This window comes from Etheostoma spectabile, unplaced genomic scaffold (assembly GCF_008692095.1).
Source record: "Etheostoma spectabile isolate EspeVRDwgs_2016 unplaced genomic scaffold, UIUC_Espe_1.0 scaffold00009727, whole genome shotgun sequence".
NCBI lineage: Eukaryota > Metazoa > Chordata > Actinopteri > Perciformes > Percidae > Etheostoma > Etheostoma spectabile.
Genome location: NW_022603741.1, coordinates 1,661 through 17,503, shown reverse-complemented (window position 1 = coordinate 17,503; position 15,843 = coordinate 1,661). Strand labels below are relative to the sequence as shown.

The following is a 15,843-nucleotide window of genomic DNA, read 5'->3' as shown; positions in this document are numbered from 1 at the left end:
ACATACACACACACATAAATATACACACACACAAATATATATGCACACACACCACACATATATATATATATATATATATAAAGTCTTGTCGCTTATCTATTTTGTAGAAAAACCTGCTATTAACCTGACTTTTAATTAATCAATTGGTGTAAGAAATAGCTCATATGAAAAGCTAAAACCCTCCCAAATGATGTTCAATGCACTGAAATAAATTAGTTTCACTAAAAAAAGATTTATTATTTAAACAAGACAGAAAGGTCAAATTTTGGCAAGACAAAAGTTTTGTCGCCTATACAGAAATTGAACAAATTTACTGCAAATACTAAAATATGTCAGCAAATTAAATAGTGGTGCTGTGAGATTTAAATTTAATATCTTGTATGACTTCCATGAGCTTGAAGGACTGCATCCATGCGGTTTGGTGAGGATCCAGACCATGTGTTGATGAAGTCATCAGGAATAGCTAGGAAAGCTCCCAGAGTTCATCAATATTCTTTGGTTTGGTCTTCCATGCTTCCTCTTCCATCCTACCCCACATATGCTCCATGATGTTCATGTCTGGTGACTGGGCCGGCCAATCCTGGACCATCTGGATCTTCTTCGCCTTGAGGAACTTTGAAGTGGAGATGGAAGTATGCGATGGAGCACCATCCTGCTGGAGAGTTTGGCCTGTTTTGTGGTTGGGAATATAAGAGGTAGCTAAGATGTCTTGGTATTTGAGACTATTGATGTTGCCTTCCACCCTGCAGATCTCTCGCACACCCCCATACTGGATGTAACCCCAGACCAGGATATTTCCGCCACCAAACTTCACTGTTTTCTGGGTGAATCTTGGATCCATGCGGGCTCCAGTAGGTCTCCTGTGGTGTAATTCAACAGAAGATTCATCTGAAAAATCCTCTTTCTTCCACTTCTCCAGCGTCCATCCTTTTAGCAAGCTGTGGGCCTTGGCACATGACACACAGTTTTTCGATTGTCTTTTGTTTAGTGCTGGCTTCTGGGCACTGATTCGACCATGGAGGCCATTTCGAGACAGAATCCGACAAACCGTTCTGGTTAACACAGGGACTTCAGGGGACCAGGTCTGGTGGAGCTCTGCTGCAGTGGAAAATGGGCTGGCCTTGGATTTTCGAGCCAACAAACGGTCCTCTCGAGCAGTTGTCTTGCGGGGTCTGCCTGACCTGGGCTTGTCAAAAACGTCTCCAGTGTCTTCAAATGTTTTTTTATCCTCTGTCCTTGACGCTGAGACACATTGAAGGTGTCTGCCACATCAGCAGTGGATCTGGTCTTCAGCCTCTTGATAATCAAAACTTTAGTCTCAGGGTGAATAGGCCTGTTTGCAGAGGTCTAGTTGCAGTTGATGTGAAGGTCTAGTGTACTGGGGTTGTTTTTAGACACACCTGAGACCTGATTGGTCCATTATTAGTCCCAGGTGAAGCTCATATGACAAGGCGACAACACTTATGTCTTTGCAAAAATTGACTCAATGGGCTTTACCAAGCTGTGAATATTAGAATACTTTTTGACAGTTTCTTTTTGCTCTGAAACATTATTACAAAAGCTGTTGAGATTAAAATGAGCCATTTCTTGTAAATAAATCTTGATTAGAAATATATTTCAGCGGCACTTCACGTCAATTTGTACACAAGCGACAAGACTTTTGTCAGGGACTGTATACACATATAAATACACACACACACACACACACACACACACACACATATATATATATAATATATATATATATATAAAAAAACAACACACACACACATATATACACAGAGAGAGAGAGCGAGAGAGAGCGAGAGAGAGAGGCTCTAACTCCTCTTCACTCAGGGATGGATGGATGCTCTGTAACACTGACCTGAACAGGCAGCTGCGCTGCTTGGCTGCTGTTGAGGTGGACGCTGTGGGGGCCCTGGCGGTCCCAGAGCCAGCAGAAGCAGGGCCCGACACAGCAGATGTGGCTCCCTGGGATGAGACGGGAATAAAAGAGAGCAGCCGGGTGCATTAGAATCAATGAAAACAGGAGGTTGAGTATCCAGTGCATTCAACTGCATACCCCCACCCACAGATGAAGATGATGAAGCTGAGGGTACCTGTGCCGAGTCCCTCAGTGTGGTGTCCTCACGGCGGCCCAGCTCCATTAAGCCTTTGGAGCGGTGTCCGTTTAGCAGGTTCTCTGCGCTGCGGGCCGGGGACTGGGGGCCTCCAGCATGGGACATGGAGGACGCTGCCAGGCTGTCCTCGATGTCCTGGTGCATGTCCACTCTGGTGGGCCACGACTGCCTGTGGACAAAAGACACAGGCTTCAACTTTGAGTTTAAAAAGTCTCTAAGCTAGTCTGTAAAACCTATTTCAAGACCCTTTGGCTGCTGGGATCTGGGGATTGGCTGATAAGGACTGATGATAGACACCTGGATCAGTTTATCACCCACATGTCCATAGATACGAGTGCCTGGCCAGTCACAGTCTCTCTCTCTCCCCCCCTTTCTCCCCCCTTTCTCCCTCCCTCCCTCCCTCCCTCCTCAAGGTTGCTTGGTTTGATTGGACTTTGGTTGACTTACTGTTGGTTTCTTACATCACGACACCTTCATACATACATCTACTACACACATTACTGATAAACTGATAGCACGTTTAACTTTGTTGATTTTATTTAATTGAATTGAGCAAATGTGTGTTCTCCACCTCTGGTCATACTTTTGAGCCAGGTCATGAGATGTTATCAGCTGGACCTTTCCTCAGAGTTAGAGATGGGAGTTTCCACAGAACACAAACATGCTGTTCCACTGAGACATGGACATGTCAAACATTTATGTTTTTTAACATATTGTTTTATTGGTTTTCAAAAACAAGTAATGACAAGATGCAGGATAAATAATCAATCCACACGATGTGTAAAAATGAGCAGTCTTCACCTAATAAGCCCAACACGTGATTCTGATTACAGCTCATGTGTGTCCACGCTCTGTTGCCTGCTACACCGTGGCCGTTTACACCGTTAGCTACAGCACAGCTGGTGCATTCACTGCCATTAGTAATGTGCTGATAAAAGCAGCAGGCGGCCTCCACACTCGAACCTGGAGCAACAATGGAGGACATTACACTGATGCAGGAGACAGGAAGACGTTACACTGATGCAGGAGACAGGAGGACGTCACACTGATGCAGGAGACAGGAGGACGTTACACTGATGCAGGAGACAGGAGGACGTCACACTGATGCAGGAGACAGGAGGACGTTACACTGATGCAGGAGACAGCTTCTGACTCAGCATTCTCTCCCGAGTGGAACCGGCGACCATGGATGTATAGTCAGACCTAGATACAGCGTTGGAGGCACAATTCCTCTGACAGTTGCGGAGTTGAAACCAAAAAAGTTCGACATCCTCGAATGAAATGAGCCAGGTGATCGGTACTTCCTCACTGTGCGGCCCATAGAGCAGGCCCACTAGAGACCTCAGCCGGCCGAGCAGACTGCTTCCTGTTAGCACTCTGCTAACTCGAATGGGGATCTAATGATGTAACCGTGCAGCTCTTCTAAACTCTCTAAATGTTATCAGACCCAACGGATCAAATTCTGACAGAAAAACAAGTCATTTGTCATTTGGCTGGTGTGAAGGACTCAAGCCCAATCCTACATCCATCCCATCTTACATACGTCCCATCCTACCTCCGTCCCATCATACCACCATCCCATCCTACATCCAGGACCTGGTCAAAACAAACAGCCCAGCCCGCAAACTAGGCTCTGCTACTGCCTACTCCCTCACTACACGCTACAAAGTCCTGACTGTTCGCGGCCCCGGCTCCACAGCGGAGGACCCATCCGCTCATCATTAGGGCAGCAGAAACTCTACACATCTTCACACTGGAAACTCACCTGATCAGAAATAAAAAAGATCCTATTTTCTCTAAATGAAGATAAGTTGATTCTGGTCCTTTTTGGGTGGGAACCACATGGTTGAATTCATGTATTATAAGTTGCTTTGGATGAAAGCCTTCAGGTAAATAAATGAAATGTTTGCAGTGAATATGCAGTTGCACACTCTATGGAAATGGAGGGGTCAAAAGCAGGAAGTGAGATGCTTGCTCTAATTGAGGCAATCTTATCCACAGAAATTTTTCACAGGCCTCAGAGAAGACAGCTTTGTGTACGTCTACATTACAAATAGGTACACCGTGTGACAGAACAAGGTCTTATGTGTGACCATGGACCTGTGTCGAACCAGAAACAAACTAAGGTTAAAAGCATCGATATGATTTAAAAAGTCTTTTGCCAGCAGATTTGTAGGACAACATACATGAATATTCATATCCCCTACAATAAAAATCCAGTCGTATTTCAGCATGATTTTAGACAGGAAATTAAAGAAGTCACTGATAAAATCCTTATTATATTTAAGAGGCCGATATATGACTGCAATAGTACCAGCTAAGATTGACCTAATTCAAACATGGTTAGTTTAAAACTTGAGAAGGAGACCAGGGACGCTGTCTCCAGTTGTACTTTTCCTTGAAGATAGTAGCAAGTCCACACCTCGACCAGTAGTCCTCGGAGAGTTTAAAATAAGAGCTGTCAGCTGATAAAAGAAAAGTGCTCAACTCACCAACATTCATCCAGGTTTCAGTCACAAATAGGACATCCAAATCATGAGAGGTAAAGAAGTCATTCAGGATATCCATATATACATACGTATGTAGGTGTAACTTACTGTGCCAATAACCTCCTTTCTGATATGAAAAGCCGTTCTTGTGGACAAACTGTAATAGAGACACTGATCATTCATCTCCGGTTCATCTGTTCTGCTGTTACTTACCAAAACCGACCAACCAACCACCCACCCACCACCCACACCCACAACCACACCCACACCCACAGTGTGTCACACATACAACATGGGCCCAGCTGGAGGCTCGAACCCCAACACAAGTGGTAGCAAGCTAAACACCCGCTCTGTCCAGAGGAACAGAGGAATGATAACACCTGCAGTGTGTCACTGGCTGTACTTAAAAGACATTTAAAGCTATGGTGGCATGTTAAACCGTGTGTGCACCAGGCTGCACATCAACAGCAGCTGTCTACTCTATACTGAGACACAACTGGTCAATAATCAGGTTTGGAGGATGTCCACATGGCTCTGTGTGTGAAACAGGCCTGGCAGTGGAACAGCCCCCAGTATGTAGGTCACTCTGAGCCAATCAGCAGCTCTTCGTGAAAACACATTAGTCAGTATCTCCTGCACAGAGGCTAAACGTTGATTCCACCAGGGCTCGATCACTCCAGGCTGCTGAGGGATAGACACATTGGGATGTCACAGGATGATGCAGGGTCTCACCCCCATCAGCCCAACATGCTCACTCACAGTGTTTGTGCAGCTCACTGTTGCTATGTGTGTCTGCAGCACTAGAAAATGTTATGACGCATGATTTGTCTTACCTGTGTATAGAGATGTGTTACATGACAGTGAGTTAGAATAATGATAGTGAATCAAAGAGACTAAGGCCCATATTTGAAATGTTAACTATTTTCTCTCCCATTTCCTCCGCTCCAGCTCCCCTGAGCCTAGCGGGTGGAGGCCTAGTGAACCAAGGAATGGAAATGAAACCTTTGGTTGGTCTCTGCTAAGGGGAGCCAGACGGGCTGCAGTGTGAGGCAGTGGAGCGAGATAGGCCAATTACCCTCTTCTCGGCTCATACCATGACTCAGAGAGTCATTCTGATGGTGAACACTGGGATTTCTTAGTCACACTATTCACTGCTTTAAAAGAATCTGGAACTGCTCACAGGACACAGTGTGCGTCTGTAGTTTACCTGAAGTGTGTCTGTATGAAGTGTGTGTGTCTGTATGAAGTGTGTGTGTCTGTATGAAGTGTGTGTGTTTGTATGAAGCGTGTGTGTCTGTATGAAGTGTGTGTGTCTGTATGAAGTGTGTGTGTGTCTGTATGAAGTGTGTGTGTCTGTATGAAGTGTGTGTGTCTGTATGAAGTGTGTGTGTTTGTATGAAGTGTGTGTGTCTGTATGAAGTGTGTGTGTCTGTATGAAGAGTGTACCTGAAGTGGGCCTTGAGGTTGCTGGGGCTGGCTGAGCGAGTCTGCACCTCCTTCTCCTGCTTCTCCCTGAGGATGCGCTCTGCCAGCAGGTAGTACGTGGCTGTGATGTGGTTGTACTTGTTAGTCTCCAGGGCTCTGAAACATTAACACCAATTACAAATGAAAAGCATATTGTATATATACACGAGAGACTATTCAAAATAATCTAACTGACACACTAAATCAATGTGGCCAAGTGGCTAAATTTGTAGATTTTTACATCAACAAACAATTATTTTTATCATTGAATAATGTAGTAATTATTATCTTGATGAATCAATTGTTTTGTCTATAAAATAATGGTGTTGAACTGCTATATTTCCCAAGGTGACATCTTTAAAGGTCTTCTTTTGTTTGACCAAAAGTCCAAAACTCAAAAGATATTCAGTGATATTTACTATTGCATATGAGAATAAACAGCAGCAAATACTTTGTTTTGAAGTCTGGAAGTAACAAACGTTTGGCATTCAACGAATATTCAAAAGTAGTATTAGTTGCAGATTAATGTTCTATCATTAATCAATACAATAACAACCTGTTGCAGCTCTACGTATGTCAACTATAACACAAAACGAATGAAAATACGGAAGCAAGTCAATTATTTCAGCCACATGAACACAAGACCTGTCCACAGGGTCCACATGGTTAGACCATGTTCCAGCAGCAGCCCAGGCAGGTGGTGTGTCACCACGTCACGAGTCAAGCATGTCTAGCAGGTTAGATGCCAGATGAAGCATGTAGTCAAGTTCTTTTATTTTAGATTCCACAAGGTGTGTCAGAGCTCACTCAGTCTTCTTGAACTTGTCCTCTGTCTGTCTGTCTGTCTGTCTGTCTGTCTGACAATAAATATAATTAACATATGCTAAGGCTGACAGGAACGTGTGTGAACTTGAAATCATGACTGAATTAACAGCTTTATCTTTAATATTGAGTTCTTTAATATGGAATTTTATAATAATTGAATATCCCTATAACGGTTTATAAATATGGTATATAGATATGGTTGAGTCCTGGTCCATGCCTTTGGAGATCACTTTGGCAGACCTGTCCACTGCTGCAAAACGACTGAACACCAAAGAGAAAGAGAAACACTTACTCCACTATGGCCTCTCGGTCGGCGATGTCTCCGAGCACCATGCGCTGGATGATGCTGTTGTGTTCCTCCTCTGACAGGTTCTTGTGGGACACCAGGGGAGTGTTGTACTTGGTGGCTGGGGATGGGTCGACCCCCTGCAGCCACGCATGGCTCTCAATCTCCTCCAGGGAAGCCCGTCGCTTGGGATCCCTCTGAAGCATGCGGTCTATCAGACTGAAGCCACGAGGAGAAGTGAGTAGAGGGATATGAAGAGGAAGGAAAAAGGAGAAGTAATTAATTAATGAATTCAAAAGAGAGAAATCCTGTAAAATGATTACACATAATCAGTTTTCTAGTTGAATGAGGTGATTAGAAAAGCTGGACGGAGGGGACCACTCCAGCAGACCTTCCCCAGCGCTGTCTAACTCACTGCTGCAGCAGTTATAATTAAAGAGAGCCGCTATTGGCACTCGCTGTCATCATCTTGCTTTGAAAGCAACACATAGTGTCATATGAGCTGAACCAGAAGGAACTGTCCAGCAGCAAGAAGGTCTCCAAGCCAAGCTCTATTTTCCATTGCATTTCCTGACCTTAGAACCTAGTACTCAGGTACACCTTTATTTACCCTGCTAATTAATATTAATAATAATAATAATTCACTTTGTATTTGTTGACAAATTGGCTTTAAATTTGCTTTCAGATTGTGGAGTCTAACAATTATGCGAAATGATAGCAGTCAGCTCAAGGCCTATGTGCCTGCGGGTGACGGCGCTAGTCATTTTAACTGGTGAAAGCGAGGGTCCGTGGCAGCTAAAACGGAGACGCTACCATAAAGCATACCTAAAACAAAACATAGTCGAGTGGAGTGAATAAAGGATCCGATTTATATTAACTGGTACTAATTTTTCAAAACATGCCAGGATTGACCTCAATACTCAGAACACCAGCAGTAAATGCCTTCTTGATTTGCAAAAACCTTTACAGCCTTACAGTCATTTGAGTCTCAGTACATCTGCCAGCAAACTCTCTTTCTGTAGTGTAGTCTACGTTCCAGCTGTCTGCAGAACCAGGACTTCGGAGTACAATCTAAAAAAATCTGATGGAGCATTGAATATATGGTGTAATGTACAGTGGCAGACTGTCAGCTGAGAGCTTAATCCAACACAAATTACACTGTTGAAAGCAGAGATTTTAAGTGTTATTAGCATGTTAACATATAGTCTACAGCTAAAAAAGAGAAATGTGCCACCAAGTCAGCTCATTTTGGCTTTACTGAATTCATTTTTCCAACTCTATCCAATCCCCAAGTGTACCATGGGATGGAGGCTACAGGATAACAGGCTGGGCAGAGCGTCAGTCATGCTGGGGACTAGTCCGAGCTAGCCAGGCTCCCTGAGGACTTCAGCCAGCAGCAGCACACTGCTCTACAAATGTGGGGAAATAATCCCATGTAAAATAAACTGTATATAGAGATGCACTTGTAGAATATGTAAGCATGAATCCACATGACATAATAAATGTGACATAATAAATAAATAAATAAATGTGAAAACTTTTTAGCTTATTGGTCATGGTCAAGAGAAACCTGAATGACCTGAATTCATCTTTTCCAACTCTACCCAATCCCCAAGCATATGCTAAAGAAAGATGCCATCCAAATGCAATGGCATAACTCTTTGATGTGTTTTTAAATTTGGTTTTGGATATATTGATTATATATATATATATATATATTTTTTATTATTATTTATATATATATATATATATATATATATATATATATATATATATTGGATATGAAACCGTAATTATTTTGGTCACTATAGCCGTGAGGTTACATTTTCATACAGTTACATCTCTAGTCGTGCTATAATGTCAACACGACTCGACTCAGATCAACAGAATTCTAGCAGAAGTCTCATCCACTAATGGCCAAGACAATGAGTGTAACAATCGTGGATGTTAAGAAATATGATAAAAAAGTGGTCACTAATTACCACACCTGTAAATATACCCAATTCCCAGTGACGTGCCACAGCCAGTGCAATACCCCCCCAAGTAGCTAAAATAAATAATAAGTAAATCAACCTAACCGAAAAGGTTGATATAAATGGCTCTAGAGAGGTCTTCTGACAATCAGAACGTTGGTGGTTCAATCCCTGGCCCTGCAGTCCCATGTCAAAGTGTCCTTGAGCAAGACCCTGAACCCTGAGTTGCCCCCAATGCTGCCTCATCGGAGTGTAAATGTGTGTGACTTCTGTTATCTGATGAGCAGGTGGCAGCTTGTACAGCAGCCTGGGCCAGTGTGTGAATGTGTGTGAATGGTGAATGACTCCTGTGCTATGTTACAGCGTTTGATGTAGTTGTTATATAAATCAGTTCATTTACAATGAAGAATTATAACGTTTTGCAACATTCATTAGCAGGTCGTTCTGCTATACAAATCTCAAACATTGATGCAAGCTTACCATATTAAACATCTACAACACAATCTTTCAATGTGTGATTACTGTTGCTGCAGCCTTATGCCCCGAGTCTTGCTCATCTGTTTCTCTTATTGGCAATGTTAAAAGAAGTGGGGAAACGAAAACAAATCGTATACTTTTGCTGGATGAAGCACTGCAGCATCAGCACAGGCTGCTTGGAAATCCAAAATTGAGATATGTATGGATGATTCACCCGTGAGTGACTTGGTAAAACATGAGCTTGGGACACAGCATGCGACAATTAGAAAGTCAAAGCCCATCAGATTGCTCACAGCTGCTTCAGCTTAGCACTTCAATCTAGTCAGATCTCTCTTTGGACTCAGAGGAAATAAGCGTTTATTTCCTGTTTGTAAAAATACGCTGTGTGCAGAGAGAGTATGGAACAACAAATTGGTCTGCACTCTGCAGGGCTTGGAATAAATGAGCGAGCTGCTGCCGTGGTGCAGAGCCTGGGTCAAGCTTCAGAGCTGGGCACATCACTTTAATGCTGCTGTGATAGTCAGACAGTCATGCCAGAAAATAGATTCTGTGTTTACCCTGACTGAGATTTACCTTTTTGGAAAACCTCAGGATCTGTTTTCATGTTACTGTACATCTAACGTCCTGAGAAATAATTTGCATATCTCAGCTGAGTTGATACAGAGCCCCGGTATACTCTTCATATTGGTAAATATTGGTAATGTCAAATTTTTTTTTTTCATCTTCATTAATTCACTTTAGACACCAATCAAAAATGCAATCATCAAATTGTGTATTTGGAGAATTGTAATACCCCTAGTAAGTTAACCAAAGGGTAATTCAACTAATCAAAAACTAATGGATCTGGCCAGGTTGGTTCAGCGGGTAGAGTAGGTGCGCGCGCACAGGGAGGTTTGTGCCTCGATGCAGAGGTCCAGGGTTCGAATCTGAGCATGTCTTCCCCTTCTCTCTCCCCTTTCACCTAGCTGTCCTGTCAAATAAAGGCAGAAAAGCCCAAAAATGATCTTAAAATAAAAATGATCTATTGATTAATTGATAGAAACGAATGGTTAGCAGCAGCCTTAATGTAAATCAATGCCAACTGAGACAGAAAGTCCTAAAGAGTCAGTGTATGAGTCTCAGCGTGGTCCTGTTGACTCCTTCATGATATGATTATTTTGCACCAACTTATAAAGAGTAGTATCAATAAGAGTATCACCAAGTCTCTGTATCGATAAGTACCATCAGTATTGATACCAATAAAATCTTAAAGATAACCCTAATGACTGATTGTGTTGTGATATACAGTATATAATGTTTAAAACAGGTTTTACAATGTAACCTAACCCCACAGGGAGCAGGGGCCTCAAGTATAAACGCTGCGTACGGACGTAACCAGGACGCTGGTTTTCACAGACACTTTGTGATGTTTAAAAAATGTACTTGACGGGAGAATGTGTGGGCCGTCACGCAAACGGTCGAGCAGTTGTGATAATGTGCGGGCCGTCGGCAAAGTCTTTTCTGGCTCTGGGTTAGGGTTGTCTAAGGAAAAACATAATTATATCCACTGATAGTCCATAAAAGTTTGATCACTTATGTGGATAATGTTACACACCTTTCACACACTAATAATTCAATCCGCAAGCTACTTAACCTCTGTTAAACATGAGGACGGGAAATGAATGAAAAATCCATTTAGGAAATATTTTCAGTCCTCCTCTGTATTTCCCATGGATGAAATATCTTACTCTGTAACAAAAAGATCAGCACGGGAAAATGCAACAGCGTCTGTGAGTGTGTTGGTGGGGAGGCTCAGACATCCATGGTGGTCGGGAGGAGGGACGCACGGATCCATCTCCCCACGAACAAACCCTGATTGATCCCATGGCTCTTTTGTAGGCTACTAACCTTGTTCACGGTGGACCCGGTCCACCAAGCACTGGGACGTCTTGACTGCCTTGATTCTGCACACATCTCTATTACTGTAGTCCTATTTACTATGTCATTATTCCATATGTTCCTGTAGTCCTATTTACTATGTCATTATTCCATATCTCTGTTACTGTAGTCTATTTACTATGTCATTATTCCATTACTGTAGTCCTATTAACTATGTCATTATTCCATATCTCTGTTACTGTAGTCCTATTTACTATTTCATTATTCCATATGTTACTGTAGTCCTATTAACTATGTCATTATTCCATATCTCTGTTCCTGTAGTCCTATTTACTATGTCATTATTCCATATCTCTGTTCCTGTAGTCCTATTTACTATGTCATTATTCCATATCTCTGTTCCTGTAGTCCTATTTACTATGTCATTATTCCATATCTCTGTTCCTGTAGTCCTATTTACTATGTCATTATTCCATATCTCTGTTCCTGTAGTCCTATTTACTATGTCATTATTCCATATCTCTGTTCCTGTAGTCCTATTTACTATGTCATTATTCCATATCTCTGTTCCTGTAGTCCTATTTACTATGTCATTATTCCATATCTCTGTTCCTGTACTGGTATTTGGACTGACACTGAGATGCCTGTTGTTCTGTATCTGATGTGGCGCTGCCACTATTAGATTGATTTCCACTTTGACATTAGACTTTTATTTTTATTATTTCTGCCATTGTTCATGGTGCTTTCACAGGCTGGTCACCATTTCCCACTCTGGGCATTTTCTTTTACTGCTTATTGGAGATGACAAACCACCAAAACAGAACATCTTTTTTCTTGCCTCTACCTTGGCGATCAGCACCTCCAACGTCACAATACGTTTTTTTTTTTTCTCTCCCATCAGCAGCGGGATAACCCGTAGTGATTGGACAAAGAATGACGTCGGGGGCGCATTTATAGTCATTTTCATATTAATTTATGGGAGGAGGTAAGGTGGGGTCGGTGTCTCGTTCACATGCGCTCAAGTTCACGTTGATTGTGATGTAAGGCAAGGCAAGGCAGCTTTATCTGTAGAGCACATCTCAATAACAGGGCGATTCAAAGTGCTTTACACAAAAACAGTTAAATAAACAGTTAAAAATAAAAAACAGATAAAACACAGAAGAAACAGTTAAAAATAAACAAAAGAATAAAAGTTACAGTGCAGCATAAGAAATGAAACATTAAAGAAATGAACATTGTTTAAAGAAAGGCAGCATCAAAAAGAAAGGTCTTCAGCCTTGATTTAAAAGAACTGAGTTGAAGCGGATCTACAGGTTTCTGGGAGTTTGTTCCAGATATGAGGAGCATAGAAACTGAACGCTGCTTCACTCTGTTTGATTCTGATTCTGGGGACAGAAAGCAGACCTGTCCCAGATGACCTGAGAGGTCTGGGGGGGTCATAGTGTAGTAGCAGATCAGAAATGTATTTTGGACCTAAACCGTTAAGGGATTTATAAACTAGCAAGAGTACTTTGAAATCAATTCTTTGAGGCACATGAAGCCAGTGTAAAGACTTCAGAACTGGACTGATGTGATCCAGTCTCTTGGTCTTAGTGAGGACTGGAGGGATGTGATCCAGTCTCTTGGTCTTAGTGAGGACTCGAGCAGCAGCGTTCTGAATCAGCTGCAGCTGTCTGATTGATTTTTTAGGGAGACCTGTAAAGACCCCGTTACAGTAGTCAAGTCTACTGAAGATGAAAGCATGGACCAGTTTTTACAAATCCTGTTGACACATAAGTCCTTTAACCCTTGATATGTTCTTAAGGTGATAGTAGGCTGACTTTGTTATTGTCTTAATGTGGCTGTTAAAGTTCAGGTCTGAGTCCATGACTACACCAAGATTTCTGGCTTTGTCTGTTGTTTTTAACATTGTTGTTTGAAGCGGAGCGCAGACTTTTAATCGTTCCTCTTTTGCTCCAAAAACAACCACCTCAGTTTTTCCTTCATTTAATTTCAGAAAGTTCTGGCACATCCAGCCGTTAACTTGTTTGATGCACTTAGTCAGTTTTTGTATTGGACTATAGTCCCCTGGCGATAGGGTTATGTAAATTTGTCGTCTGCATAACTATGGTAACTTATGTTGTTCTCCATAATCTTAGCCAGCGGGAGCATGTAGATGTTAAACAGAAGAGACCCCAGAATCGAGTCTTGGGGAACTCCGCACGTCATATTTGTATGCTCAGATGTATAATTATCTATTGACACAAAGTAATCCCTATTCTGTAAGTAGGATTCAAACCAGTTTAGTACTGAGTACTGAGTACCAGTTTTCCAATCGGTCTAGTAGTATGTTGTGTTTGACCATGTCAAATGCAGCACTGAGATCAAGTAACACTAAGACTGAGATCAAGTAATACTAAGACTGCAATTTTGCCATTATCTATGTTAAGGGGGATGTTATTAAAGACTTTGACAAGAGCTGTCTCAGTGCTGTACAAACAAAAGGTGTGCAAGCCTTGGCATACGTCCGGTTTTATACATGTGAATATTTCTGTGCGTAGGAACTTTTCAAGTTTTGGCCGTATGCCATCTTCTGGTATGAACACTGCGCAATCTTTTATACATGAGGCCCCTGGTCTCTGCAGTATGGTTACAGTTCCACCCTGTCAGCTTCATGCTGTTCTCCAAACTGCAGATCCAGCATGAACTGTGGAAGGTAAGTCAGACACAGGCAGGGAGAGAGCTGGGATACACAGAGAGATACGGTGGAATGAAGCGTGCATGTCCTGTGTCTTATTGTAACAGTGTTACCCAAACCTGAATCAATTAGAAAAAGAGCAGACAGAGCTTGTGTGCATGTGTCACTTACTCTTTGCAGGCGCTGGAGACGTGAGCCGGTACAGTGTATTTACAATCCATGATCATAGTGAGAGTCTCGCTGGCGTTGGCTTCCTGGAAGGGGGGCTGGCCACATACCAACATGAAGAGGATCACACCGAGACTCCAGATATCTGAGGCAGACGGAAATACAAACGCAGTCTGAATCCATGTGTACTGCCAGCTTGTTTTTTTTATTACAGAATATACACATATTACAACCATTACTCTTCAGTCACACACTGTGCTAGCTGTCCTTTCCTGAGAATACAAAATTCTTTTGACCATTATGAAATACTGTCACCATAATATGAATGGGGATGCACCAATCAGACTTTCAAAGTCCGAAAAATGATTCCTGGGCTTTGGGTATTGGCAATCTGTTACCAGTGTTCATAATTAATAAGCTGTATGCCTCACTGAGTGGAAGGGACTCCACAGTGCTGTGGAGATAGAGCTGGACATGCAAAATGTATTGTGATCTAATACAACAATCCACATATTGTATCTAATCAGTAAACATTATGAGACTAGTGACCGACTAACATGCTTTAATGGAAAGGACATCTCATCTTACAGAGTGTCTTTCCTCAATACCTCGCTCTTTCATGTCTTCAGAAAAGGGGACCGTGATGGAAAAGATGCCACTGAATGGAAATTAGGAGACAATTAAGGAAGCGGGGATTTCCCTTAGAGTCTGGTAAACAAGTGTGAGACAGTAAATGTCCGTTCTTCCTGTCTTCTTCTCCATGGCATTTTAAACCAACCTGTGCTTCCACAGCTGTCTCACAGCTGGAATGCTGCATGGCTGTGCACCGGGATGGGGTGGAGGGTTTGCATAATAGGTTCATATCATTAAAACCCCAAAAAAGCGCTCATGCACAACGCTATTATGCAAAGGGTGTGTGTGCGTGGGTCGACAGTATAATAATCGTCAAATCAATTCACCTGTGTGTATGTGTTCATTCAAGTGTGCATCATGTATGCACCGTAAGAAAGCAAACTGCCAACATGCCACACACTTGCACGCACGCAAACACGCATAAGAAAGAAGCAACTCCAATCTAACATTGGCAGCTTTGCAGTAATTACCATGATGACAATATTAAGTAACTTTTCTAATTAAAAAAAAAAAAGGATACAAAAAAAATCCAACTCTGAAAACTACTTTTGTGGCTTTCACATTTGTGGTTTTTACATGGATTATGAAATGCTATAGCCAGAGGTGCAGCCCTGAGTCAGATATCTGATGCATTGGCCCTATCTTTAGACCCGTCCTTGCTGGGTTAGTCTCCGCATGTCACTAACCCTAACCCTGCTGCACAAGGAGGCAGAAGGAGCTGGACCTGAGCTCATGGTGCTTTAAGAGCACTTGTTCAAGAGAAAGGCTTAGGTGGCCGGGTTGGCTCAGTGGGTAGAGCAGGCACACATACAGTCCCTGACAAAGTCTTGTCGCTTGTGTACAAATTGACGTG

General features: G+C 42.4%; 1 protein-coding gene across 1 annotated transcript; it reads right to left on the bottom strand.

Annotated features, from left to right (window-relative positions):
* Nucleotides 1–1,822: 1,822 nt before the first annotated feature.
* LOC116679192 (SNF-related serine/threonine-protein kinase) lies at nt 1,823–14,526 on the bottom strand (the record flags this gene model as incomplete). The annotated part of the gene is made up of 5 exons (XM_032508889.1): nt 14,361–14,526; nt 7,191–7,403; nt 6,056–6,190; nt 2,100–2,289; nt 1,823–1,971 (listed from the first exon to the last, which is right to left on the bottom strand). Coding segments are annotated over exons 1-5 (800 nt in total), but the record flags the coding sequence as incomplete, so codon positions are not given.
* Nucleotides 14,527–15,843: the final 1,317 nt, after the last annotated feature.